At 45.6% G+C, this 27,361-nt stretch overlaps 9 protein-coding genes across 9 annotated transcripts; 3 read left to right on the forward strand and 6 right to left on the reverse strand.

Annotated features, from left to right (window-relative positions):
* Positions 1-360: 360 nt before the first annotated feature.
* BmR1_04g05310 (RNA-binding protein 39) lies at positions 361-1,818 on the reverse strand (the record flags this gene model as incomplete). Its single annotated transcript, XM_012794214.1, has 1 exon — positions 361-1,818. One exon carries the CDS (start codon positions 1,816-1,818, stop codon positions 361-363), a length of 1,458 nt encoding a protein of 485 aa, XP_012649668.1.
* On the forward strand, positions 2,864-3,784 carry BmR1_04g05315 (glideosome associated protein with multiple membrane spans 1 (GAPM1); the record flags this gene model as incomplete). Its single annotated transcript, XM_012794215.1, has 3 exons — positions 2,864-3,177; positions 3,200-3,513; positions 3,534-3,784. 3 exons carry the CDS (start codon positions 2,864-2,866, stop codon positions 3,782-3,784), a joined length of 879 nt encoding a protein of 292 aa, XP_012649669.1.
* BmR1_04g05320 (hypothetical protein) lies at positions 4,031-6,007 on the reverse strand (the record flags this gene model as incomplete). The annotated part of the gene is made up of 6 exons (XM_021482375.1): positions 4,031-4,153; positions 4,174-4,396; positions 4,418-5,105; positions 5,127-5,538; positions 5,561-5,773; positions 5,795-6,007. The coding sequence occupies 6 exons, from the start codon at positions 6,005-6,007 to the stop codon at positions 4,031-4,033; spliced, it is 1,872 nt and encodes a 623-aa protein (XP_021337631.1).
* Positions 6,162-6,587, reverse strand: BmR1_04g05325 (vacuolar ATP synthase subunit g, putative; the record flags this gene model as incomplete). Its single annotated transcript, XM_021482376.1, has 2 exons — positions 6,162-6,427; positions 6,500-6,587. The coding sequence occupies 2 exons, from the start codon at positions 6,585-6,587 to the stop codon at positions 6,162-6,164; spliced, it is 354 nt and encodes a 117-aa protein (XP_021337632.1).
* Positions 6,654-7,333, forward strand: BmR1_04g05330 (N-alpha-acetyltransferase 40; the record flags this gene model as incomplete). The annotated part of the gene is made up of 2 exons (XM_012794218.1): positions 6,654-7,070; positions 7,091-7,333. The coding sequence occupies 2 exons, from the start codon at positions 6,654-6,656 to the stop codon at positions 7,331-7,333; spliced, it is 660 nt and encodes a 219-aa protein (XP_012649672.1).
* Positions 7,334-7,384: 51 nt separating this feature from the next.
* BmR1_04g05335 (large subunit ribosomal protein L23Ae) lies at positions 7,385-7,918 on the reverse strand (the record flags this gene model as incomplete). The annotated part of the gene is made up of 1 exon (XM_012794219.1): positions 7,385-7,918. The coding sequence occupies one exon, from the start codon at positions 7,916-7,918 to the stop codon at positions 7,385-7,387; it is 534 nt and encodes a 177-aa protein (XP_012649673.1).
* A 531-nt stretch (positions 7,919-8,449) lies between these two features.
* BmR1_04g05340 (hypothetical protein) lies at positions 8,450-9,587 on the reverse strand (the record flags this gene model as incomplete). Its single annotated transcript, XM_012794220.1, has 2 exons — positions 8,450-8,773; positions 8,796-9,587. 2 exons carry the CDS (start codon positions 9,585-9,587, stop codon positions 8,450-8,452), a joined length of 1,116 nt encoding a protein of 371 aa, XP_012649674.1.
* Positions 9,588-9,673: 86 nt separating this feature from the next.
* Positions 9,674-20,069, reverse strand: BmR1_04g05345 (Vacuolar protein sorting-associated protein 13A; the record flags this gene model as incomplete). Its single annotated transcript, XM_021482377.1, has 5 exons — positions 9,674-10,040; positions 10,061-10,386; positions 10,502-19,633; positions 19,687-19,856; positions 19,907-20,069. 5 exons carry the CDS (start codon positions 20,067-20,069, stop codon positions 9,674-9,676), a joined length of 10,158 nt encoding a protein of 3,385 aa, XP_021337633.1.
* BmR1_04g05350 (Uncharacterized helicase C694.02) lies at positions 20,796-27,047 on the forward strand (the record flags this gene model as incomplete). Its single annotated transcript, XM_012794222.2, has 1 exon — positions 20,796-27,047. The coding sequence occupies one exon, from the start codon at positions 20,796-20,798 to the stop codon at positions 27,045-27,047; it is 6,252 nt and encodes a 2,083-aa protein (XP_012649676.2).

Genomic DNA, 27,361 nt, shown 5'->3' on the forward strand with positions numbered 1-27,361 from the left:
GTGTAAATATCTGAAATGATTTTTTGTATGCCATGACATTCTACCAAATAATCATACCCATATTAATATTATGTTGCTAATAAATCTAGGAACGCATCAATTTAATGAATAGGCATGTCAAATGGCTTTTAACCCTAAATTATAGATTTGTATCCGATGTTTAATCTGCATATAAAATTTTTACTTCAGACAAATTTCCATTTTAATACTAGGTAATTATGCTGGTTAATTATTTCATCAATGGAAAATTGCAAATTTGAGGTTTGAACCCACAAACTCCCATTTTGTGCAAATGCACTATATACCTAGTGCAATTTCACAATCTTAATGGTATTTCTCCCATTCGCATTGCTCATAATGTTACTTTAAAGCCTTACATGTACTCAACCAAGTATGGTTTGTTGCAAATGCGGCACTAATAGAGTTTCCACCAAAGAAACGATCATTTAGGCTCTGAAATGCTGCCACAGCCTGTTCTACAGTTGCAAATTTGACCCATACCATGCCGTCAGGCACACTTTTGTTTATGTAAACCTGCAATACATTGCCGTATTTCTTACACTCACTTTTTACATCTTCCACAAGGTCAGTAAAAAATTCGGGATCCTCCATAATTTGTGGATCTGTAGCGCTAAACATGTTACTTAGAACTATATTCTCAGTTACACCAACTGTAGCAGAATTTCCGGGAGCTGATACACCAGGTATAACTTTCGCCGCATCCAAACTTGTCTTGTTAGAAGTTGGTAAGTCTCCATCGCGATTTAGTCGTTTCATTAGTTCTATCTTAGACACAGCACCAGGCATCAGATCACTGTCATATTCCTCCATTTTCTCTTTCTCCAACCTGTCAAGATCATTTGTTATTTTCTGCGCATTGTTTAATCCATTAAGTGCTGTATATGCATTGGGCCGGTTGTCAGATGTGAGGTTTACTTTGATGTTCCTCCCACTAATTTCAAAGCCATCCATTGCCAACATAGCCTCACGGGCTTCTGATGCCCTCTTGTATTCGATAAAGGCGAATCCTTTTGGTTTGCCAGTGAAGGGATCGCGGTGAAGCTCGACACTTAAGATTTCTCCGAATGGAACAAATAATTGTCTCAGCTCATTCTCACTAATGTTGACCAGAGAATCCACTAGCCCGCCCACATACAATCTCAAAGGCATTTCGCTTTCATTTGTCTGAAATTCCTTTGAAGCTTTAGCGGCTCGGTTCTTTTCGGCCTGTGACGCGGTTACTCTAATGGGTTGGTTTAGCAAAAAGTGGCCACTCATACTCAGTGCTTTGATCACTGAATCATTGGTATAAAATTCCACATATGCAACGCCCTTTGGCCTACCAGTTCTTTGATCACGGACAAGCTGTATATCTCTTATCTTGCCAGCGCCATCGGAGAAAAGTTCATAAATCTCCCTTTCAGTTATCTTCATATGCAAATTGGCCACCAAAACTGTTAAGTCAGTCCTCATGGCCTCTTCTTGTTCTTTGTTGCGCTTAAATTCTTTAATCTGTTTGAGCTTCTCCGCCCTGAGCTTGGCCTCCTCAATCTCATCCCTATCACTTCTGGACGAATGCCTACTACGGCTGTGAGAATGCTTAGATCTACTATGAGAATGTCTAGAACCTGAGTATCTGGACCTAGAACGACTATGAGCATGTACTGAATGCGAATGGGAATGTGAATGCGCATGCCTAGAGCGCGAACGGCTTCTAGAAGTATGCCTGCGATGGTGGGACCTATCACGCGATTTGTGCCTAGGAGAACCGCTACACGACCTTTTGTCGTATCGAGATACGTGGTTTCCACTAGACATCTACAAGATATAGTTTATATATACTGATGTTATATTAGGGTGGGGTACACTTATGTATAACCAACCCTTGGTATATGACTAAAATGGGTCATTATGACAATATTTTCTCACCTAAATAAAAACTTCAAAATTACAATTCGGATAGATACACATATTGATCACTACATAACTAAATGTATAAAAATCCAATTATCTGCAAATTTAGAAATTAATTACATAAAATAACTTATAGCGGAGCACTTAAAAATGCACTTGTATTCAAAAATTTACATACAAACAAACAAAACTCAGAAAAATAATTGTTTTATCGTTCCACGTCTAACTAATTCACACAATCATGTGTTAAAAATAGACATTAATTTATAAATTTCATATTCAAAACATTACCATACGATCGCTATTATTGCAAATTAAATTCATTATTCACAGTTAATAAGACACTAAATAATTGAAAATTCCTATTAGAAATTCGATTTTTTTTTTTTCGTTTTTTACATCACTACATTTAACATTGAATAAAGATTGGCCGATAGAACCCTATTAGTGACTATATTGCTTGATTAATGATTAGTAACATGTTATAGACACTAATATTAACGAATATATATAAATAATACGCAGATTTAAAGGATTTTTAATGGCAAAATTGCCATTCTCTGATTGCCGATGTCTATATTCATTCGCAACTATCCAAATATTCAAAGTATATAGTGAAGGAGAGTATATAACAAATATAATAGTCAAACCGTATAAATATTCACTATAATTAATAAATGAATATTTAAGCGAAAGTTCTCATGATAATGCTAAATAAAATATATTGTAAGACTCACGTTTCTGCATCGTGGCGCCCGGTGGCACATATCCTACAATCCGCAGTTCCTGACAGCCACTCCCCTAACAATAAGTAAACTAGGTACATAGTGGCAATTTAGAAACAAAAATACGAGCGTTACAACAGTAACTGTAAATTGTCGTGCCGCTGTACACAGTACCACCCACAGTATAGTGTGTATAATTAACTCCCTCACACATATCGTAAAAAATGTACTTCACTTATGTAATACGACCAGGAGATGCGCCTGAGAGTAGGAAACCGCAATTTGAACCCATTTGGGAATTCTTAATGAATTACAACCTACGTTTGGGCTTTGTAATCCAATTAACTTCCTATGCAATTCTCATCTCTAGCATTTATGCTGGTGGGAAGAGTCCATTTGGACTTTTAGGATTTCTCAGAGCAACAGTAGATAGTATTGGCATCACACCCTTCTCATCTGTGTTATTTTGCCATGGCGGATTCATCATTGGGACACTTCTTATTATGGCCTTTATACAAATGGCGGAGGACGATAGTAGGTAAGTTTATGTTTTTATTCAGCATTAAACAATCAAGGGGTTATCGCGCTGGGACTAAATTTATCCTACAGGCTACTTCATTTGCATCAGTTTCTTGGTGTTTATCATTGGTGACATTTCTGGGTGCTACTTATTACTTTGATTCGGAATGGTTGGATGAGCAAATTGGCGTTGGATCGAATTGGATAATTCACTTTACATCAAGAGTTTTGGATTCATTTGCCATGCTTTGTTATGCTGGCGGTTGTTTCTTTTTGGAAACTTATCATTCTCATGGCACCAACGAGATTTGGGGGTGGATTTGCGGTGCAGCATATATAGCTACAGGGACTACTGGTATTTAATGTTTAATTTAGAACTACTTGCACTGATAACTTACAACACACCAAACTTTTCAGCATTCGAGTATTTGCACACACTATCATTTGGCATATCTATACTTGTTAGTTGTATATGGGCGTTCCTATTCGAGCCAGTTAGTCATCTACATGATGTGAAGCTTAACCAGAGTGCTTTGAGGAACGAATATTACAAGTCTAAGAATGCGTTGGCTTATTATGGCCCTGCTGTGGTTACCAATAATGGGGAAATCAACATCACCTCTTAGTAAATGCTTATAATTGAGTTTATAAAATTTGTTATAAATTTTTTCGGGTAAAAATTAATTTTCCCAATTGTTAAATTAATGTGATCGCCACATTATTTTGTACATTAAAACATTATCCTAATTTTACAAGCATAATCCATTTACGCTAATTTAATTAACAATACGACGTATTTCTCAGATGTAAATATTAAAATATTAAAATATTGCAATTCTAACAAAATTGAAAATAAAATTATTAGTATATATTTACAAACTAACGCTTTTGGACATATTGTACAGTTTATCCGCGCCACTAGATGGATTTATCTCCTTAAACTTTTCTAATTTAACCAAGTACTCATTCCATATATTGATAACAGAATTTCTGGCCTGAATAATGTATAAATTACATGTTGCAAAATAGTTGTGTGAGTGACTTTTGAGTGAAAGTATTGTTTACACGCCTTATCTACATTGTACAATATGTTTTTGTGCGATGTGATAAACTCGTTTGACAAAGACATGAATTTATCAATATTTGCATCACTTGTAATTTCGATGATCGGTTTAAACATCAGTTTAATTTGAGAATTTATGTGTCTACAACAAGTTTCTTGGTATAATTTGTCCAACCTATTTGAAACTGTTTGTAACCTTTCAACAATGGCCCTGCAGCTCTTTGAATCCAACGCACTTATCAATGAGGCCAATTGGTTAATAACGTAAATATCTTCCTTAACTCTGCTTTCCTGCAATGCAGACAGAGAGATTATGGCGTTCAAAGTCGTTTCAATTAGATCGTTGAAAAGTTTTATTATATCATCAAAATTATAGCAATGTATAACACGCATACAAGTAACTATCAATGTGGCAGTTAATTCTATATTCCAATCTGGCGTATTAGCCACAGATTTTAAGTAATCCTTCGAATTTTTAACAGAAATACGATTGTATTCCACCATTTCATTTATTACATTTGAAATAATATTTTGTACTTTAGCAGTAAACATTAGTTTCACATTAGACATTATTTCCTGGTACTGGGTATAGCCATTAGTTTCAAAATAACTTATCGTGTCAACAATGAATGTTAGTATTAATAAGTGTCCAACTATGTCTTCTGATTTGTCCAGGTAAATTTCACATTTACCCATGAACTTTTCTAGTGTTGGTACAAGTACTTGTCTAATCTCAGTGTAATCGCTCAATATTTGATAATTGATGCCGAAATCTTCATCACAAATATCAAATAATTTGGATGCCATAGATAATTCTTTATTACTGTATGAAATTATTTTGGTGATAAACTGGTTGAACAGATTTTCTGGCGCATTGTTTGTACCTATATAAATATCATTAACACCTCTAGATTGTTCCGCAGCAAATAACTTTTTCCAATCGCAGTCTGACAGCAAGTAATCCCTAAATTCGGTTATAAATATTTTATTCAGGTATTTTACAAGTTTAAAACTAGATTTAGCATTAGTTTTAGCTTTGGGTGCTAAATAAGTGTTACACATGTTAAAATTTCCCAGTACTCTAAGATTATCATCCAAACTATTAAAGTAGCTCGTTTTTAACATTTCTGAATAACCCTTCCTCAAGTCATTAGTCAAAGTGGAGTATTTGAATAGGTGGTCATATAAGTACTTATTATCAAGTAGGTTGTGAAAATTTTGGGATTTAAATCCCTCCTCCATAATATATCTCAAGTGGTGATATATACGTTTATTTGCCAAATCGAGCAATTGTTTGAGTTTTATTCGAGCCCGTATCTATATCAATGCCAATACATACTAATGATGGATAATTTTCATGTTGTATCTGATTGCACAGGTCCAATTTAGCCAGAAAATAGGTGTGTTTAAGCAAATAATTATTGTCGATAACGTCATTTCCAACGGAATCAACGAGCTCTTCGGGTATCTGAATGCATTGAATGTAACTGTCCATCAAAACGTTTAACTTCTCGAGATTTTCAATCTTCCTTCCCAACTTCTTATAAATTAGCTAAATTAAAGTTTTACATACATAACTTTGTGATATGCCACTCAAAATGGTGGAAAAATTTTGGATATTATTTGAGAAATCTGACTGCAATGATACTAGTTTGTTGTTAAATTTGTTTGCACGTTTATAAATTTCAGAAATATCACCGGATAATTCTTTTAATTGTAATAATTTGTTTATAAAATTGGTAGAATCACCAGAGACAGTTGTATCAGCGGAAATCGGTCCTGCCATTTTGTAGATAGGTATAATGTGCCCACAAACAACGCGTGTTATGCACCATTTGTGGTTTGTATATGTTTAAAAAACATATAAAACTTTTCTGCGATAAAAATCTATGCTATTAGTAAATGCGCAGTAGAATTATTACTAAACGTAGGGTAATAAATTAGGACTCTAATGTGTTGGTGGGCAAGTTGACGGTAATGACATTCGTGACCAGAAAGTTTACCAGCGACTCAGAGATACTTGCAGCTTTCTGACGATATTTTTTAATAATCTGTTCAGTCTCCTCCCTCATCTTATTGATGGTTGTATCGTTTTCGTTGGGGAGTTCCTTCAGTTTTTCCTTAAACAATTCATCTTCCATTTTCTTGAACTGCTCGATCTCCTTTTGCGCCATAATTTCAGCATCATTTAGCAGCTTGGCTTTGGCTATGTTAGTAGAGTAAAAAAGTACATGTATATGTTTAGTATCATATAAAATAATCAGTAATTGACACTCACCATCCTTAGCCCTTTTGATAATTTCCTCCGCTTCTTGTTCCGCCTTCAGCAACTGTTGAATTAATGCATTCGAACTATTGTTGGACATGTCATACAAAAACTAGACTAATGGGACATATTGTTGTGTAGTGCTATGTAACATACGTTATATTGAATGACTGTAAAGCAGGTTCGTGATGTTATAAAAAGAGCAAATCAACTACACACTATAGATTTACATGGTCCTAATACAGATGTATTACTACGAGAAAACTCAGAGTTGTTAAATAAATTGCAAGGTCTAAACTATAGTTACACATGGGCTTGCCGTGCCAATGTGGATCGATTTTTGATTAAACAATGTCTAGAGCTTGTGAGGGGCAACATGATGAAATTGTACAACGAATCAAAATTTTGCGGCGGCTGGAATGATAGGAGCAAGTTACAAATATTGAGTGCCAACTCTAACTTCTACTTTTTGATAATAGATAGCACAGATTGTTTAGTTGGCTTCATTTGTTATCGTTTTATCGCAATTCACGAGTGCCAGCCCATTACCCCTGTTTGTTACATATTTGAAATACAGCTCAGGGTATTTACTGGTTAATTTAGAGCGATTGTTGCGGCAATGGAGTTGGACAATTACTTATAAAATTGGCTCAAAAAGTAGCCAACAAATATAAGTTGAGTAAAGTTATGTGCACCTGCATAAAATCCAACACCAGGGCACTAAACTTTTACTACAAATGCGGGTTTACAGCAGATGCCAGCGACCCCGATACATGTTACAAAACTATAGGTTCACAGGGACCAGTGACGGTGGGGGAGGCCTGCTATAAGATTCTTAAGCTATGACTATTTGTATTTTGATAATTCAAAATTAAGAAGTTTAGAATTATAACTTATTTAGATTATGCCGATTTTGTTGGCAACATCCAGTGCGTCCTGGTCGGGTGAGAGTCTAACGAAAGCCTTCTTCAGCCCGTCTGGACGAATCAAAGTATTTACGCTCTGGCAATCCACATCGTAAAGATTTTTCATGGCCAACTTGATTTTTCTCTTGTTAGCCCTAGGATCTACGATAAAGACGAGAGTATTGATTTCTTCAATCATCTTCATGGAGCATTCAGTGGTGAGGGGATATTTGACAATTGAATATTTGTCTAATTTTTTAGAGTGGCGTGTTTTTAAAACTCTGGGAAATTTGGGAGTTCTCGGTTTTTTCAACGTCTTCTTTCTGAAGAAATGTATATTCCGTCTAACTTTGACTTTGGACAAGGTGGTGGATTTTTTCACAGATTTCGCAGCATTTTTCGCCTTCTTAATATCAACCTTTGAGGGTTTTTGTTTGGAACTAACCGGGGGCTTATTTTTGGCGTCCCCTTTGCCTTTGTCTGGCTGTTCCTTTTGGGCCTTAACCATTGCAATGGCCCACCCCATTATACCATTACCATAAGTGACACTATATACTATATATACCCACCAAAACAACTATACTTATGCATGAATCCACAACCAATTACCAGTTACCTTAAAAACTAAGATTTAAGCGTAACACCCTATGTCTACCAATTATAGTTTAGCGAGTATGCATACGTTGGCATTTACGTTTACCAATAATTGCACCTCTTTTAGACTTGTTTTTCTTAATTAACTAGTAACATTTAACAGAATCTTTGCACAATATCATGTGTAAATCGCCATGCTCTCTTATCTGCCAAAACATCAACGCGATTGCAAATATTTAGACATATCATATTTCAATTTAAGTAAATATCTAAAAATTCACATGCTTAAACTTCAAGACGTTCAGATTGCACATACATACCAGCTATCGCCACCTACATACGACAATCACACTAGCCTTTACGATGCATAGTTGAGAAAGAAATTAACAATATCGCGATGCATTAGTGGTTGAGCTTTAAAATGCTCTGTTATTTTACTTTTAAAACAATTTGAATGAGCGTATTACGCGGAGGCATTGCTGGTAGCATCCTCCCCCTCTTCCTCATCATCATCCTTATATGTGATTAGGTAATCATGTTTCTTGCCCCCTCCGGCCTTTGTCAGCACTGATTTTTGGCCCTTGATGGATATAATATAGATGGTATCATTATCTGCGTCAGGAATGTCTGTAGCATTCCCATCAATACCCTGCGATTGGGATGCATGCGTTTGTTGCTTAAGTTGGAAATTGGACTTGTTTTCAAGCGTTTGATTGGCCAGCTGGTACAATTGTTGGGGAAGCAACATCAGATAATAGTTTTCACCTACCGAGCCCTTTGCAGAGTGCTAACTAAGCGTAATAGATTACCTGGCAGGTATAATTTCGTAGGAATGAAAACCTTTCAGCCTTCCCTTCCATTCCAACACTGCAATAATACTCAAACTGCTTGCTGGTAGGAGTTTCTTCCGTTACCCTCATGAATCCCCTTTCGCCCTTATCTATTTCAGCGACGCCGCCGGAAATGCTGGTATGTATGTACGTATTTTTCCAGTGTTGTACATTTGGCATCACCTTGTAGACTTTCTTTTGCTTCAGGTTTGGGTTTTTTGGGTTTACTAGCGTCTTTGGATCGACAAAACTGTTTCTGATGCTATCCATGTAGATCTGAACGCGCTGTTCCTTGGAGAGTCTTAGCCAATTGTTTTGCGTATTATCAGCTGCAGATTTTAGTGGACTAATACCAAGCAATTTGGAGGACTTTTCCTGCCTCCTAGTGGCTAGTTGTTTCACCTGGTCCAATATGAAGCTGGGAACAACACCAGAGAGGTCCAGTGGCTCCTCGCATTGTTGCATCTCCTCAGATTTAGTTGCGAGCTCATAGTCAATCATTTCATCTAGATCAATCTGCTCGCTTAGATTTTGAAAATTCATCCATCGGTGTAAAACTTCTAGTGCGCTGGTCTCGTAGCCTAGCAGCTCGCTGCTCAGTGGAATGGGCAGGAGGATTGGACCCAAGGGATACTCTTTGAGCGACAGATCAAACTTAGTGTCGTGTATGAACGGCGATTTTTCTTGCAGATATTTGGAGAGGAGGTTTTCCTTGCTAGACATTGACGGCCCTACAGTGGACGCCCCGCCTGATGTGACTGTGGCGGCCATATACTCCCCCTTTCCCTCTCGATAACATAAACTACAAATTACAGAGGCCTAGTTGGCGTCAAAGTTAGTCAAACCAGGGAGCACGGCTATATGGATATGGGAGCGAAGCAGGTGGCCTGCGACCTGGCATCCTCCACCTGCCTGTAGACCCTGTAGATCATGTCAACGGTGGGAGCCGGCACTTGTAGCGTTTTTGTTTTTGTTTCTACGTGTACGCCGTAGTTGGACGCCCTGGTATTGACGATGGCTGCGTAATCAATTTTCCATATAACGGAGGGCATTTCTCCGTCGGGTAGCGATACGCGGAGTAGTTGGTTTGGATAGAAAAGCAGCAGTGTAGTCACTGCTTTTCTTTCCGACCTATTGCACGTGGTGACAATGGACTTCATGATATTCTTGGAGAGCTGCGCGCCCAGCGCCTGCCTGAGATCAGCATCTTCCGCGTTATATTCACTGCATTATGAGTACGTTACCAGAGTTTCCCAAATTCCCCCCAGAGCATCCTGGGTTTTCTGCGTACTTTGCACCTCCACTTATAACCGCCCACGGGTTTGGCCATATCAGCCTTGATTCCCCGGCTGACGTGTGACACAGCCTGTCGCATATGATCGATGGGTTTGACTATGGACCCGGCGATTCCTATACCGATGCCTTTGAAGAATCCTCCAACTCCAGACTTTTGAGCACCTTCTATGGGTTTGGTGAGTATATTAGTTAGGCTAAGGACCCCTTCGCCGATTGATTTTCCCGCGCTTGCGAATCCCTCGCGTATATTGCTAGCTGCTTTACCGCTCCTCTCCTATATGAGTACAGTACGAGAGGGATGAGGATTAGTATAGTATAGTATATAGTATATAATATAGAGATACCATATAGTATACTATATGGTATAGCTCCCTTCCCCTCTCCCCTACCTTTTGCATTTTGTTGATATATTCCGTGTCGAAAGTAAAGGCCGAGAGTATATTGCCGAGCCCCGCGGTGACGTTGTCCACGGCGTCGGCCGCGAGCTCGATAGTGTTGCGCCCGAGCGTGATCGGCATCCTGGGGATATTGACCAGGGAGCTGTAGCCCAACAGCCCGCCCAAGCACGATATGGCCGAGTGCATGTACTTGTCCTTAAGCTGCTCGTAGAAGGAAACCGCAGTCGCGCGCACGTTACTGGCGAACTCCTGGGGAAACTGCACCGGCGCCCCCTTGAGCTCCAGGTTGTTGGAGGCAGAGATGATGCGCAGGCCGATGCGGAGCAGGTCGCCCAGCATGTAGAGCTTTGAGAGCTCGAAGCAGCACCACACGAAGACCGTGCAGCTCTGAATGTAGAGATAGTCGAGCGAGATCGAGAGGGGCTTGTCGAAGAGCAGCTCGATCGAGCTTTGGGGCCGCCGCGCCTCCATGAGGACCCAGTTCTCCACGTCCAGCAGCGTGGCCTTGTTCCCAAACGCAAGCCTCCCCAGCAGCGTCTGCCCATCCGTGCAGCTCGCGCCCACCGGCACCTGCCCATAGGCGCAGCTGCGCACGCGCTTTGGCACGCCCAGCGACTGGATGCACTCGTAATAAAACCCCACAAGCGACTCGCATATCTGGGCGCCTATATCCAGCTGCAGGTCGTCCACCGCCACAAACATCTTGCGCAGATAAATGTCCTGCAGCGACGCGTAGGGGCGATCGACGTAGAGCTGCAAAAAGTAACGGCGCTCCTTCTGCCCCTGCGACCCCCTGTTCGCGAGGACCACGCTGTTCTTACCCTCCAGCTGCATGTCCACCTGAATATCTGAGAGGCGAAGCTCGAAAATCTGGTGCTCGCCCTTCAGCGACACCACGCCCGTCAGGTTGGAGAGCTCCGCGTAGACCAGCTCCTCGCGACACTGGTGCGAAACCAAACTCACGCCCACCTGCGGGACCGTGACCGTCAGCTGGCAGCAGCCCGCGCCCCCCGCGGCGGCGCCAGCCCCCGCGCCCGCACCCCCCTCCGCCGTGCTCACAGAAATCGATATAAAACTCCCCATGCGCTGCGCCGTTATCATTATGGGCCCGCCCTCCGGAAGGGTCACCTCCATCTGCCGGAAGCGAAACGCGGCGCTGGACAAATTCAGCACCAACGGGTGCTTGGGCGCCACCGTCTTGCGGTCCAGCCAGAGGAACAGCTGGCACTGCCTAGTGGCGTAGACAAAGGGGTGCGACCACCCAATGTGGATCGCCTCCCCGAACTTGGCGGAAAACGTCAGGCACGCGGCCGCGTCCTCGCCGCGGGCCGGCGGGGCCGGCGGCGGCGGCGAGGGCCCGTCCGCGTGGAAGGTGCGTATGGTGACGCACTTTACGTAGGAAGACTTGTTGGTCAGCACGAACCCCTCGTTCTTGTCGCGGGGCCTGCTTATGCAAAGGTGCTTCACCCCCGCCTTGGGAATCACCTTTAGGCTGTACACCGCCGGCCTCCTGCCCCCGCTCTCGACGCCCATGTAAGTCACGCCCGCGAATTGCTCCGCCAGGTAGACGAGCGAGGACCAGCGCAGCCGCGAAATGTTTTCCGCGCCGTGGGGCAGCGCGGCAAACTGCAGCCTGGCCAGCTCGATCTCCTCCTTGTCAACGAGCTCGCGCACCGGGCCCCAGGGCAGGGCCACGGACGCGCCGTAGGCGACGCGAAAGGGCGGAGAGCCCTCGCCCTCCCGCACGAACAAGTCGCAGCCAGAGTCGTTGGTAACCATAAACTCGGGAATCACTGAAACCACACGGCTCTGCAGGTGCGCGTGGAACTTTGGAAATATAATCTTGTGCGTGTTCAGGCAGAGGGCGCCGCCCTCCGCGCTCGTGGCGCCGCCGCCGCGGCCGCTGCGAGACCCGCGGCGCTGGGCGCGGCAGAGCCGCGCCAGCCCGAAGCCCCCGGCAACGGGAATTTGGCACCGCACCGAGGCGGAGGGGCCGCCGCCCAGCGCGGGAACCGTGAGCTCCAGCTCGTTAAACTTGGAGGGGCGCAGGAAGGTGATACCTCCCACGGTGGGGTAGAACTGCCCGTCCCGCGCGGGCCGCACGCCCATTCCAGTCTTGTCCACGAGCCACAGCGGCGCAGTGACAACGAGATAGACGAATTTGTCCAGCCCCGCGACGGGGCAGCGCGCCACCTCGAGCTCGACCGGCGCCGTGCCGTCGGGGAACCTGACCTCGACCGGGGTCGCGGCCGGAAAGGCCGTCGGAATTTGGCGTGTCCATTGGGAATCGGTGCCGGCGATGCGGAGCTGCAGTTGCAGCGACTCGCCGGGCGTGAGCACGTACAGGTGCATCAGCGAGCGGGTCTGTAGGCTGAACGCCGCGGACGCGCAGACGCCCCTGCGCGTCTCGGCGCTGGGCGCCAGCCCGACGCGCCGCCTGCGCCCCGAGCCGGACCCTGACGTGCCCCCTGACGCGGGTTCCACCGTGACGCCACCGTGGGCGGAGAAGCGGAGGTCTAGGCCCACGGGCAGGGCGTTGAGGACCGTCATCGCGGGCATGATGGTGACGTCGCGCAAGTCCTTCTCCCCGGGGAAGGCAGACCTGGAGGAGCGAATGTTGGCCAGAAAATAGAGCCTGTACCCTTCGCACGTGCACTGCCGCCACCTGGAGCCCTGGTGCACGTGCGTGTCCACGACTTTCGACCACCCCGGCGCCCTGTCCTCGACGCAGGGGGGCGCACCCCCCGCCACGCTGGAGCACCAGCCGCGGCCGAGCAGGTCGGCGGCGGGCCGGAACCTGAGGTTAACGTGCGCCGGGCCCCAAAAGACCCAATATGGGACCGATGCAAAGTGCCCGTCCAGCAGCAGAAGGTCAGTGCCGGAGCGCATGTCCTTGCTGGAGCGCAAGTCCTTGCTTGCGTCCGTGCCCGCCACGTCAAAGTACGAGCCGTCCAGGTCGTCGCCGCCCTGCTCCAGCACGGACACGGGCGCCGTTATGTCCAGGGGCGGCAGCTCCCAGGGCTGCCCGCGCCGGTCCAAAAACTGCAGGTACAGCGGCAGCCCGCAGCGGTTGAAGACGCGCACGGTGGAGCAAATCAAGAGCACCTTGTGCGACACGTGTGGTGTCAGTATGTGACAAATCAGCTCTCCCTCCCTTTCCTTTTCTCCCTCCCCCTCCCTCTCCCTCTGCCTCTCCTTTTCTCCCCCCCCCACGACCGCCTCGAGGAAGGACGCATAAAAGTCCGGCGGCCCCAGGCGGTACTGGTTGGGCGCGCCGCGGGAGATGGAGACCGCGTCCACGAGCGGAGAGTTGACCGGGACGCTGCCGTTGCGCAGCAGGGAGACCACGCTCGCGGGCACTCCGGCCGGGAAGGGGCCCAGGCAGGGCGGGCAGGGGTCGTACACCCCGCAGCCTTGCGGGCGCTGGCGAAAGTTGTCCACCGTTTTTTCCACCGAGCGCGTGACCATTAGGTCGCGGAGCACGGGCTCCACGTACTCGGGCGGGTAGTCTGCGCCGAAGATGCGCTCCAGCACATTGCGCGCGAGCGCGAATGGGGGCGCCGGGACCAGCTGGATGTGTGCCCTGTCGTCTCCGCTTCCAGCGCCCCCGCCAGCGACGAGGTCGATGGGGAAGCACTCGCTGCTGGGGTTCAGCGTCAGTATGCCCACGTCTCCCGCCGCGCGCACGCCCCCCGGCGCCGCGGGGGGGCGGCGCAGCAGGGCGTAGTAGCAGTGGGGCGTGAGATTGAGGCAGAAGTAGGCGTAGTGGGTGTGGTGCTTCCCGGCCACGTACCCCCACTTCCCCTCATCTTTTTCCACCCCCTCTTCCCTTTCCGCCCCCTCTCCCTTTTCCACCCCGAGGAGAGGCCCCAGCCAGAGGAGCAGCTGGCAGAGGTGCGGGGTGACGTTGATCCAGACTGGCAGCAGGGCGGCGAGCATAAAGTGCGAGTTGAACTTGGCGCCCGGCGCGGCGCAGTCCGTCCTGTTGGGCGGGTCGATGGGCGTGTCGGACGAGTGGAAGGCAAACTCGAACGCTGCCTGCTCGATGAAGGGCTCCCAGTCCCCGACCTTGGCGTTGAGGTACTCGAGCTTGCACGAGCAGTTGTTGCAGACGTAGGACGCGCCCCACCCGGTGCCGTTTTTGTCCGTGGCGGACAGGCCGCCCGTTCCCGCGAGGGAGAGGCGCATGATGGGCACTACGGAGGCGCGAGTGTCGTCCAGGAAGGTGCAGGAGATGTCCTGCAGCTTGATCGAGATTTTGAGCCTCCCCCTGGGCGTTTTGGAGTGCGTGCGATTCTTGCGGCGCGTGTCAGGAGTCGTGTCAGAGTTGACGGCGGCCAGCGCGGCCGCGAGTATGGCCAAGTCCCTCGAGTAGAGGTTGATGTTGAAGGGGGGCACGACCGCGGTGAGATCAGTTTTAGTGGGTCCATTTTTGGGCGCCTGGTAGCTCCCCTTGAGGTAGACGTCGATTTGGTCGCAGAGGCAGGTGGTCAGCGGGGAGCCCGCGTAGTAGGTGACCCGGTTGAGGCTGCAGCGCTCCACGTCAAATCTGGTAAGCGTGTAGGCTCCGCTGTCCAGCGTGAGCGCGAGGGCGAAGTTGGAGAGGCACTCGATTCTGGGGCGTCTTTCTGAGGCCACATCGGTGTAGACGATGAATTTTCCCCCGTTCACGTGGCAGGAGACCTCCAGGCGTCTGGCGGAGGCTGCGGGGCCAGTCGGGGCGGGGTTACTCGGAGGGCTGGGCCTGGGGTGGGTGCTCATGGTGCAGGCGGACCAGGAGTTATAAAAAAAGGAGGCCAGGTCGGCCATCATGACTGAAAATACAGATATCGTAGGATCGTTTAGCATCCATTCAACGGTGTGGCCCATGCCGTTACTGGTCACTAGAAATTTTGTGCCATGCACGCGGTTTATCGGGTTGAAAAAGTCCTGTCCCGTCGATTTTGCGTAGTTTCTGCACCAGGCGCCCAAAAAAAAGTCCGGCGCGGCCCTAAACTCGCTGGGGTAGGGCGGCGCCGGACTCTTAGCCGGCAGGCACGTTAGCAGCCGCCGGTGCGCGTTCCTGGACTTACGCAGGTCGTCTATGCTGAGCCCCTGCGCGCACCAGCCGAACTGGTACCCGTTATCGCACTGGAATCCGCGTTCCCCATCGCAGGGCCCGTCGCGCTCGTCAGAAAAGTAGTTTAGGCATACGACAACTTCGTCCAGTCCTATCTCGGCCAGCCCCGGCAGACGCACGTCCAGGCCCTGAAAAAATAGGCACAGGTTCATCCTGAATATGCAGGCGGCGGCAGGCGCCTGTTCGCCGCCTGCTTCTGTGTCGACGCGGCGCAGATATAAATTACCGAGCAGGTTTTCGTTAGCAACGTCTAGAATTGCAGTGAGTAATTCCTGCTTGAGTTCCAGAATCCAGCGCTCGGCGTGCATGCAGACGTTCAAGATGGCGCCCCCTCTGTAGATTATCTTCATATCTACTGGCGCCAGGATGGGCGAAGAGTCCAGTCCGGCGGCCCGCGCCTCGCGCTCGGGCGGGCCGCCGGACTGGACGTCGAACCTGACCTCTTTGTCCGCACGTGTTTCGCAGCAGGGGCCGGCGAGGCCGGCGGATAGCCCGGATATGTCCAGGGAGAGGGTGCACCTGGGCGTGGACTCGGCCCCCGCCCCCTCGCCCCCGCCCTCCGCGCGGGGCGAGGGGGCGGGGTAGGAGTTCTTGGCAGAGAGGGCGCCGACGGAAAAGACGAGGGCCGTGGTGTCATAGCGGCGAATTGGAAGGGAAAGCCGGACGCCGAGGCGTCCGTGCAGGGCGTCCGTGTCCCTGGGCACTATTATGGAGGAGTTATTTATGGCCAGGTTGAAAAGTGTGTGCCTGCGGGAGGCGGCGGTGAGCACTTTTCTGTACGAGTTGGAGATGAATACGTTGAGTATTCCATCGTTTAGGTAGTCTGTAAGTCTAGAAAGGTCGTTTTGGTAGTAGATAAAGTTGACCTGGGACATATTTGCCAGTATGCAGACGGAAAAGGGCAGGGGGGGCTTCGCATCGCCTTGGCTTTGGGCGTAGAAGCGCATGTGTATGGCGAGAATGTTGGACTTTTCGGGGGTGATGGCCTTGAGGAGGCAGCGCCCGTCCAGCAGGAGCGTTCCGTTTTCCACATCCAAGTGTATCTCGGAGTCGCCGCTGTGGTTTCTGCACAGTTTTGAGCGTATGTGTTGCGCTGCCAGCCGGCCGATGGAGGAGTTGTCGTCCTGGAGGAAGGAAATCGCGGCTTCGTTGACTCGGAGCGCTATTTCGACAAACGGGGGGCCCGAGGTCGCATCTGGCATGGAGGGCATGGAGCGGGCGTCTATGCCCTCCCTAACCAGCTGGTCGAAGGCGGGGTGCGAGGGGGGTACGAGGGGAGAGGGCTCCGGCGGGGGGGAGAGGGGCTCCTGTTCTGGCGGGGGGCGCTCGCCCAGGTTGGGCAGGGTGCGCTGAAGTATTTCGCAGTACTCCTGCACGGCCTCGTAGACCATGCGGACGCTCCGGTACTGCCAGCAGGCCTCCACCTCGGTGAGCCTGGCGTCCACCTTGGCGGCGTCCCCCAGGGCGATGTCTATCTCCACAGACTTGTAGTCCTCCTCAATGGCGTCTTCGAAAAAGTCGTCGTCCCTGTCCAGGCTTTCCACCCCCGTCCGGACGGTGTTCTGCAGCGCGGCGTCGCCGTCCTGCGCGGGGGGATGCTGCAGTTGCAGCTGCAGCTGCAGGTGCGTAGGGTCCCCCGGGGCGGGCTTGGGCTGCCCTACGACGAATAGCAGGGTGCCCGAGAGGGGGTTTCGGACGGAGGCCCCCTCCAGTCCTATGTAGAGCGCGGTTTTGTCTGCCCGGGCGGCCGGGTTGTGGTCGAGCTTGGCCAGGACGTTGTTCAGCTCCGCCACGAAGACCTCTTCGCCCGTGGAGTTGTACATGGCCAGGCCCGAGTGGCGCACGAGCAGCGAGCAGGCCAGGGAGGAGGCGCTGCTTGTGCTTGCGTCGGGCTGCTCGCCGTGGGCCAGACTGCGGGCCATGGCCTGGGCCACGGTGATCAGGCTGGACTTGCCAGGTCTGCCTTCCGCCTCCGAGGCGGGGCCCCCTATGCGCTTTACGCTGGCCAGGGCGACGGGTACGTCTAGGAGCGCCGTGACGGAAAGGGGGCTGACCTGCACAAAAAGCTCCTCCATGATGATGTCTAGCGTAACGCTTGCGCGCCTGATTACGGAAAAGTGTATTTTTACGGGTACCGGCTTCAGGAAGTGTATATAATTTTCCCCCTTTGCGCAGATTATTTTGGTTTCCCTGAGTTCGATTATGCCTGAGATGTTGTCTATGTCGCAGGCGGAGTTGGTTTTAGCAATGAGCTTTCCGAGGTGTACTTCTACTGTGGGATTTTGTGTAGAGACGTCGCCTTGCAGGTGTATTATGGGCGCGGAAACGTTTAGGTCGAAGGCGAAGAGCCCCGGCAGCGTAAGCGATGTCGTTGCGGGGGCGGAGGACTCGTCGTCTACAGGATCGTCTGGCGGGTTGGTGGCGTTTCCCACGTAATTACTCAAGGCGCCGTATTGCTGGCCTTCCAACTGCGCTAGATTGTAAAAGTGCTGGACAAAGGCCAGTAGGCGTGCCGCCTTCTGCGGTATGACGAATACTTCTACTGGGGAGAGGAGTCCGCCCAGGTATAACACGTTTCCGGCCTTGGTTACGTTATGCGCTAGCTCTACAAGAATGGCGTCATTGTTGCTTTGGGGATTCGATTCGGCGAAGGGGCTGTTGAGCGAGGCGAACTGGCACGACGATGCTATGGGTCTACTCGTGAGTGCGGTGCATTCGTCGATCTTGACCATGGTTTCCCGCTCAAACATGCAGTTAAATTGTGACAGCCGAAGACGAGAGTGTACGTTGTATGTCTCTAGCTCGTTGCTGTCTATCGCTGATTGGACAAAGAGGTTTGAATGAAGGTTCTTCAGGGTCAAAGTCAGGTCTGTGCCTGTGATATCGTCTCCGATTATGGAAAGGCTGCAGAATCCCAACGTGAAGGAGAGGCTGAAACTGCCCATTGCGGGGGTATCTTGCAGCAAATCGTCTGCGTTCATCACTTCCTGCAGCACCTGCATCTGCTCGCAGTCTAGGGTCACTCCGCCGAACTCGTACTCTCCCCTGGAGCTCCTGCTGAACGCCTGTGTCTTCCCTTTGACCCAGTTCCACAATCCGCCCCCGCCCTCATCTCCGCCAGGCCTTGCCCCTTCTGTGGACCCGAGTGATTTCTTGCAACTTGCGCGCCATTTGGCCAGGTGACGTATTGGCGCAACGTCAAATATCATTTGGAGCCGCTCCCGCTCGTCTTCAGTCATCTCTCCCTTTCTTAAAGCGATCGTTTGTAGGCGAATGTACTCGCTTTTTGTTACTGTTTTCAGGGATTCTGAGTCGCAGGCAACGTGCTGTACCTGGGATAACAATAAGTTTGCCTTTCTTATTCTCTGCCGTTTTATAGCACTCGAGATGCGTATGAGAGATAACAGGCTCTGCCCGGCGAGGGTTATGTTGATCCCATTGCCTTCCGTCCCGTCAGCTTCCTTCCTGTTAGCTTCCTTTACGTTGCCTCCATACGTTAACATGGCAGAATCGCCTATTTCTAGCGTAGCCATCACTGTCTTGTCCCAACTGTTTATATGCGCATGGAGGCGCATTGACAATGGACTCAATACGGTATTATGACTGTAGCCCTGCAGCTCTAGTGCGTTCAGGTCAAATTCTTGTGCCCTTTTACCAGCGTCCCTGGCAACTATGTCAAGGGGGGACCTGCCGTTTCCCCCAGAGTCATCGGCGTAGCTGCAGTATATGGACGCCTCCAGTAACTCGCAAGAGTGGGTTATCAGATAGGACTCGCCGTATTGGTTGTAAATGTAATGGGATTCAGAACACTTTCTTATGCTCAATGATCTCAGCTTGAATCCAATTGAAAACTGCTCGTCGGCGTAGTGGATGTGTATGTCCTTTATGTGAATCTGGATATTGTTGAGTATCTTTGTCACCAATCGAAATAAGTAGGAAGAATTAGCCATTTGGTCTTCGTTTCCCATAGCCATTGTTCTATACTCATTCTCCACCAGGGATACCTGTGTCAAACTGCGCTCGCTTTAATTTAATCCAATAAAAACGTGGCACGTACCGCGTATTCTTTTGCCTGCCTAATCTCCGCTAGTAGATCGTCATCGCTCTTGTCTGCTGATTTTGACGCCAGCAGTATGTGAACTGACTCGAAAACAATCTGAATGGGCGATGACCCTAGACCGGCCCAGGGAATTTTTAACATCAGTCTCCCAATCTTTCCAAAAACAACTGTATTAATTAGGTCTAAGAAAAAATTTATTAGTCTACACATTTCTTACGATCAACTGGAAGTGATAACCGCTCCGCGATGTCCCTCTTTATTTCAAGATTGTCCAGGGAGACGTTACCAGACCAGACAGCCAAGTGTAAATTCCCTTTTATGCCCTCGACATAGTGAGCGAGGTAGACGTCTAGTAGCTTTTCGACTACAGACTCAAACATTTTCAATGTTGTAAGTATGTATGTGTCCAAATCTACTACAAATCAATGCACATTATTTATCTAACCACACAAAATTACTCCAGAAAATCCGCAAGTATATGACGATATGCAATATTTTACAACTTGCAGTTTCACGTTACGTCCCATGTACAACTCTCGTCGTACTTGCGCCTCCCACATCAACCTTTGTGCAGTACTTGCAACTCCCTATCACTACTCTCGACCCTTACATTATTTTACACAGAGTGGCAATTCCTATAGCATGAGAACCATCGCACTAATTGTAGACAAGCTACTAAACAAAGTCACTAGGTCAGTTGTGGCTAGACGCTAATCTATTGGCACTCGCTACAACACTACTTGCTCACCATATCCATCACAACTCAACCATTATTATTGTTATATTCGTTGGTGGGACTTGAACGATGCAATATAACCAATGATCCATCACTTTGCAATCATTTCTCAAACACAATAGCAAACTCGTAATATTTAATATAAAACAATTAAATCAATAAACACTAACTGAATGCCAGTCAATTATTTGTATTATGTCGCATTTTTGGCTACAATATACAATTCTCCAATAGTTATTTTACTAACTGCCAGTTAACGTAGTGGGGGATATCAACGCTTAACATGCTTTCTTAGGCATCCTGTAGTCACAACCATATCCAAATGCCACTAGATTGATAAATGCATAACCTATAACTCTAAGGCTTCAACATGGGAATTGGAAAAATGCTACGTAAGGTAGATTCTTTCGGGGAGAAGATTGTTGATGATTCAGATAATTCCATTTCCTCATCACAACGTTCAAAACCATCGGGCGAAAATAAAATTCCCAATTTAAATGAAAGCGATAAATTTTCTGAAATAGACCTACTTTCTTCCCTCTCCTATACATCGTTCAACGCCTCATCTACGTATTCACCCTCATCCTCAAATAATTCATTCATTGAGGCTTATATCAATGACCAAAAAGTCCATATTGCTGACAGGATGAAGCTATGGTACTCTACTATACCAACAAATGTAATCAATCTATACGATTTAATGGGCAATAGAGAATCCATATTCGTCATACACGGGGAATCACTGTTGCTTCATACTATATTAAGGGCTTACAAAATCGGATTCGATTTCACAGAATTGATTTCTGGACAGCAAACATTACAACTATTCTATCTGCTGGAACGACTAATATCAGATCTTGTTGAAAGCGGAGGTAAATTTCACATTGTGTTTTTTGGAGTGTATAAAGACTTTTTTGCTGATTGTAAGGAAGTTATATTCATGTCCAGTTTCCCATTATTACGTGAACTATTTCTTTTGCATTGCAAAAGAAATCTTGCTATTCCAATATACGAGTTTGACAATTGGTTTGATGATATGCGCTGGTTTAATTATCTAACTGTTAGTGAGCCCTCTTGTATATTGCTCGAGGATGGGTCATCATTCCTATACAAGTATAACCGGATATACAAATTTACCAGTTCCACCAATAGTAATGTTAATAAATCAAAAAATACTCTCATCGATATTACTGAGGAATATTTGGAGTGGCTGGAAATATCAAAGGCAATTGACAAGTTCTGCTTTACAACACATTCATTAATCTATATTTGTATCATTAAAAACTTATATGTGGCATATATGTTTGATATGAGAAGGGAGTCTTCCGGGTTCCAGATCCATAACGTCAACTTCTCACGCACCATTTTATCGCACGATATTTCATTGAATGTTTACAAGTACCTGGCGGATTACTTTAACATAGTTGACGAAGGAGGTGATGTTGGGGCTGCTAGTCTTATATTGGCAAAGATTGAAGAGGGATATACCCTTAGGGACGCTTTGGCAGGCTATTGCTATAACCAATTCATTGAAGCCAATGCTGATAACGATGCGGAATCGTTGCAAATTAATCAAGCACTATCCCAGCTCCTGCTAAAATGTACAATTCTGCACAATTACATAATTGAAAATTTGTCACTGGCGCAACGTGTGGAATTTACCAATAAATTCGTGCCAAATGATCGTATGATGGAGTGGGAATTTTACAATATTTACGTGTGTGGTTACCTAGATTTTTCTTTTGAATCCATAAAATCGGTTATAATCCAATTTAACACCATAAATGATCCATATTTGTTGTGCACAATTAAGAAAGTATCGTCCCAACTGGTCGATCTATTTGACGGAAAAGTAATGCAGCGTATTATTTACGATATTGGACTACAATTTAATTCCAATAAAGAAATTACTTCTGACACCTTTTCCAACACGTTTGGTGATTTGTACAAATTTAGAAGCGAAGATATCAACAACATTACCAGTATATATGAAGGGTTAAGTGGGGATAAAACAGGATTCTTTCCCATACAAAAATCAAACCTGGAAAATATACTAAATGTGGACACTTTTTCCATACATAATTGTGGCAAAAATGACACCATACCCGAGGAAAACGCTAAATTCACACTTTTATACAACAAACTGCTACTTGATGAGTTCAACTCTGAATGGATAAATTACGCCGAATACAATAAAACAGCAGCACTAGTGTCCAATAAATTATTTAGTGAATTGGGCTATAGGGATCCGAACGACGTTATTCAGAAGAAGGATGTAATCGATATATATCTCGAAAATCAGATTAAGCACAAAGAGGCGGAACCCACAAAACACCTTTCTGATCTAGAATTAAAACGTCAGCAGAGGATTGAGCAGAGGAATATGCAGCGTTACAAGCAATTATCCTTTCTTCTAAGCAAATATTTAGGATCAAATAACTTGCACCATCCCATAGTAGTACAGGCAGATCATGTGTGGATTGAGCTTAAAAAATCGCTAATACAATCACTAAACGATGACAATAGCATTAATTCTGTTAGAAGTGATAGGAGCAAAGGCAATAAGGGCAAGACTGGCGATAAGGGGGAATCTGGAGATAGGGGAAATAAAAGAGGGTCTAAACATGAGCCGCACGTATCAAAAGCGGAGCTTCTCAAACAAAAAAATATACAATCGCAAACAAAAAAAAAGTATGAAGTTGACAAACATACCCTAACTCCTTACGAAATGAAACTAAATCAAATATCTAACGATTTGGATTACGGCAATATATATAACCAGATCCTAGAATTTACTCTGGGGCCCTCTGGGATAGGGGATATGATCAGCGATTTTAAATGGGTAAAATCCACATTCTCAACCAAAGAATATCAGCTTAACTTTTTGCTGATACTTATGAGAAATGTGCATAACGCTTTGGAGGCGTTTAGGCTTAGACTTGCCAAGACTGAGAAGGAGTTAAGGGACGTGAGGAAATGTATTTGTTTGCTATTTTGCCTAGTTAAAGATATATTCAACACATACAAACCACTAGTGGATAGGGATATGATTATGCAATTTCAAAAGATATTAATCTCTATAGGCTGTCCCCTCAGCGCCAAAAACATGTTTAATGAATGGCGCAATCATGTAATGCAAAGTTCTGAATCATCAGACGTTACGTATAATACCAAGGGGAGTGGTTCAAAAAAATTAGGTTCAAGTGAAAACTATGATAGTTTCAGAATTGACCCCTCCAAAATAGATGTATTGGATGCTTCTATGCCGCAGGAGAGGGAATATGACATACAATTAGAATATATGGGCGATATAATGGAAAGGACCCTGGGTTCTACAGAGGATAAAAGGGTACTATTTAAACCGGATGGTTGGCAAAAATTGTTACTTGATGTTATAGATGCCAGATCAAGCGCTTTGGTTTGCGCTCCCACTGCCGCAGGTAAAACCTACATTTGTTACTACGCAATGGAACAGGTGTTGAGAATGGATGATTTGGGAGTTGTAATATACGTATCTCCTAACACAGCGTTGGCCTTTCAAGTAACATACGAAATTACTGCGAGATTTTCCTCCAAGATTTATCGCTCATCGGATATTTCAATCACCCCAGTCCTAAATGCCAGCTTTTTAGAGAAGTTCCACGATCCCAAATGGAAGTGCGCACAAATACTCGTTACGGTGCCACAAATATTGGAAATGTTATTGCTTTCGCTGAGGAATAGCGAGAGAGAGTACGTAAGGAGAATTGAATATATAATTTTTGACGAGATCCATTGCATAACCCATTCCGATATTGGCCAATATCTTGAACGCTGTATCCACTTAAGTTCCAGTCCATTTCTGGCTCTTTCTGCCACCATTGGAAACCCGTCTGAATTCCATTCATGGCTAAACGAGGTGAACAAAAGCCGCAATCTGATTAATGGCAATAATGGTGTTCATTTGGCAACTTTTGATGAAAGATATTCCGATCTAAAATTGGCAATATACACTATTTATAAGGGTATAGAACTTTTAAATCCTGTAACATGTTTATCACACGCTAGATTGGCTGAAAATGGATTTCCCATCGGGTTCAACATTTGCGCTGGAGACTGCTATGCCTTTGTCACAACTCTATTCCACTTTGCCTCAAAAGCGGCTATTGAGGAACTGGAATATTTGCGTCCAATTAACTACTTTAGTGGATCTATTGCTATTACTAAGCGTCAGTACAGATATTATTGGAGTGCTTGTAAGAGTGAAATTGAGAGGCAAATATACAACGGCAACATTACTCGAGAGTGCATTGATAGGGTATATTTGAGTTTAAAATGCGCAAAACCTATCAATTATAGTATGAAACTATTTCCAGAATATCCGATTTTGGATATAAATGATCCTAGTGGTGGGGAAAAAAACGAATACTGCTTTGACGCTAATACTATAATCGAGGAGGAGCGCCTCGATGACTGTTTTGACGCAAAAAACTTCATAAAACTACTCAAAGATCTTGACAAATTCTCTGGAATGCCTTGTCTAGCATTTGTATTGGACCGAGTGCATATGGAACAGCTGATGATTTCACTCGTTCGCATGCTTGAACAGAAACAGCACGATAAATACTATGGCACAGAAGAAGCAACGTTAGCCACAAAGATTGAGAACAAGCGTAGAATGGATAAATATAATGCACTAGTTAGACAACATGAGATGGATAGCAAACTTAAAACTCTATCTAGGGAGCAAAGGGAGGAACAGGGGATTGATGCAAGCGGCTTGGCAGATGAACCTCTCCCTCCTCCCCCAATAGACATAGCCAAGGAATACGACCCAGAATTTAACTTTAGCAACCGAAGAATTTATACCTCTTACACTGATGAGGTGGAAAACTTTATCAGCATGGCCAAATACTCCATGAAGGGCAGGTTTGGTGCGGAAGAGTATATAGAAGGGCTGAGGCGCGGTATCGGCATTCATCATGAGGGTTTACCACACAAGTTTACGATGTTTGTTGAGACGTTGTTTAGGATGGGCTACCTGAAAATTGTGATTGCTAGCCGTACCCTGGCATTTGGTGTAAATATGCCATGCAGGAGTGTAATTTTTGTGGGTGACAATTATGAGCTTAATTCGCTAATGTACCAGCAAATGAGTGGAAGATGTGGTCGTAGAGGATTTGATCTTTCTGGAAATGTGATTTTTTGGTCCATACCCCAAAAGAAAATATTTCAATTACTTACAGCCGCCTTGCCCAGCTTGGTCAGCACCAACCACACTTGCTCACCCACTTTAATGCTAAGAAACTTGACGTTATTTGAAACATTAACATATAGAGATGCCCGAGATGAAGCTTCGGCTAGTAATAGTAGCAGAACTAGGCATAGCCAACAAAAGGCCAGCAAAGGGAAAAAATGTATTGACTTAACCAGTGCTCAAATCATTGATCAATGTAGGACCGAAACACTAGGGACGTTATTTGTATCTAAGCGAATTAAGTCCATTTATCAAAATCCACTAGCCTTACTTAACTATGAAAAATCATTATCCAAAGATGCCTTGAGAATAAACTCTCTTCTTTATACTACGGAAATACTTGTGAAATTGGGCCTACTAGATGAAAATGGATTTCCAATAAATTGCTGTGAATATCCAATTTTACTACACCAAGAACATCCTACTAATTTGCTAATCGCATCAGCACTCCAAACAATTCAACTGCACAAGCTATTGGCAGGCGATTGTGAAAAAATCATAGCTCAAATTGCAGGCTCTAAATTCATCAGTACTTGCAACATCCTAACCCCCCAAAACCTACCTTCTCTGGTATTGTTGAATTTCCTCTCATCGGTTACAAGTAAGCATAGCCTTACTGGATCTACCGTTGTTATGAAGAGACTGGAGGCGATTTTGGATGGGTTGGAACCTCCAATTCAAGCACATGCGGTCACCCCTGCCACTTTTCCTATGGTGGTAAAGTTGCCTATTATGAATGAAATCATTGACAAATACAATGCCATAATCTCATCTGCTATACCAAAATATTTGCAATCTTGTTCAAAGATATATGGCCCATTGCAAAGCGGCGATTATTCGTTGCCTTTATCAAGAATTTCATTTACCAAGCATACTGAACCAGCCAAATCTGCTTTTGGTGGAATATACTCCCCCTTTATATGCTTGAGTGGCAAATTTGATGATACGAATATCATTAAAGATAACATTGTGGATAAAGTGTATCTGTGTCAAATGATATACAAATTCAAACAACAAACGTCCATGCTCACATGTGAAAGTATAATCGCGATTGAAGAAAATGTTGTCCAATTGTGTACTGTTAACTTTGAAAATGATGTTTATCAGCTGGTAGATTCCAAAGAAGCTTACTTGTGCAATTCATATATGATGGACTTTTGGTTGAGTGGCCGATTCGACATTGTACGAGATAGGAATGGATTGGGCCAATACGCCTGGTCCTATATATCTAAATTCCTAAAGTTTATAAATTTTTCTAGATACATGTTAAAGGAGTATACTGAGAACACTTCAGATTTGAAATACCAAAACATGGGCTATGACGTGGTGTACCATGCCTTTGATGATCTTTACAAGAGGATTGAACCATTGTTTTCCAAGATTTAAATTATATAACCGATCATACGGTTACAGTCTATGCTAAATCTGTTACATGTCTTGAGAATTTAATGAGTCTTAAAGTTTAAGTATTTAAAATTTGAAAGCCCGCCTAATTTAGTAATAATCGGTATTGGGTTGGAAATATCAATTGAACAGTGTTTTAATCAAATTGATAGTTTAATTGCTTGGGTATACATACAATATCACTAGTATTAGTCATTTGGTTGGTAAACTGCAGTGCTCCGTATGCTATTTACATTGTAAATGTATACTAAAAATGTACATCCATTTACAGCTATATCATCATATTAAATACGTAA

Source organism: Babesia microti, chromosome IV (assembly GCF_000691945.2).
Source record: "Babesia microti strain RI chromosome IV, complete genome".
Taxonomy (NCBI): domain Eukaryota; phylum Apicomplexa; class Aconoidasida; order Piroplasmida; family Babesiidae; genus Babesia; species Babesia microti.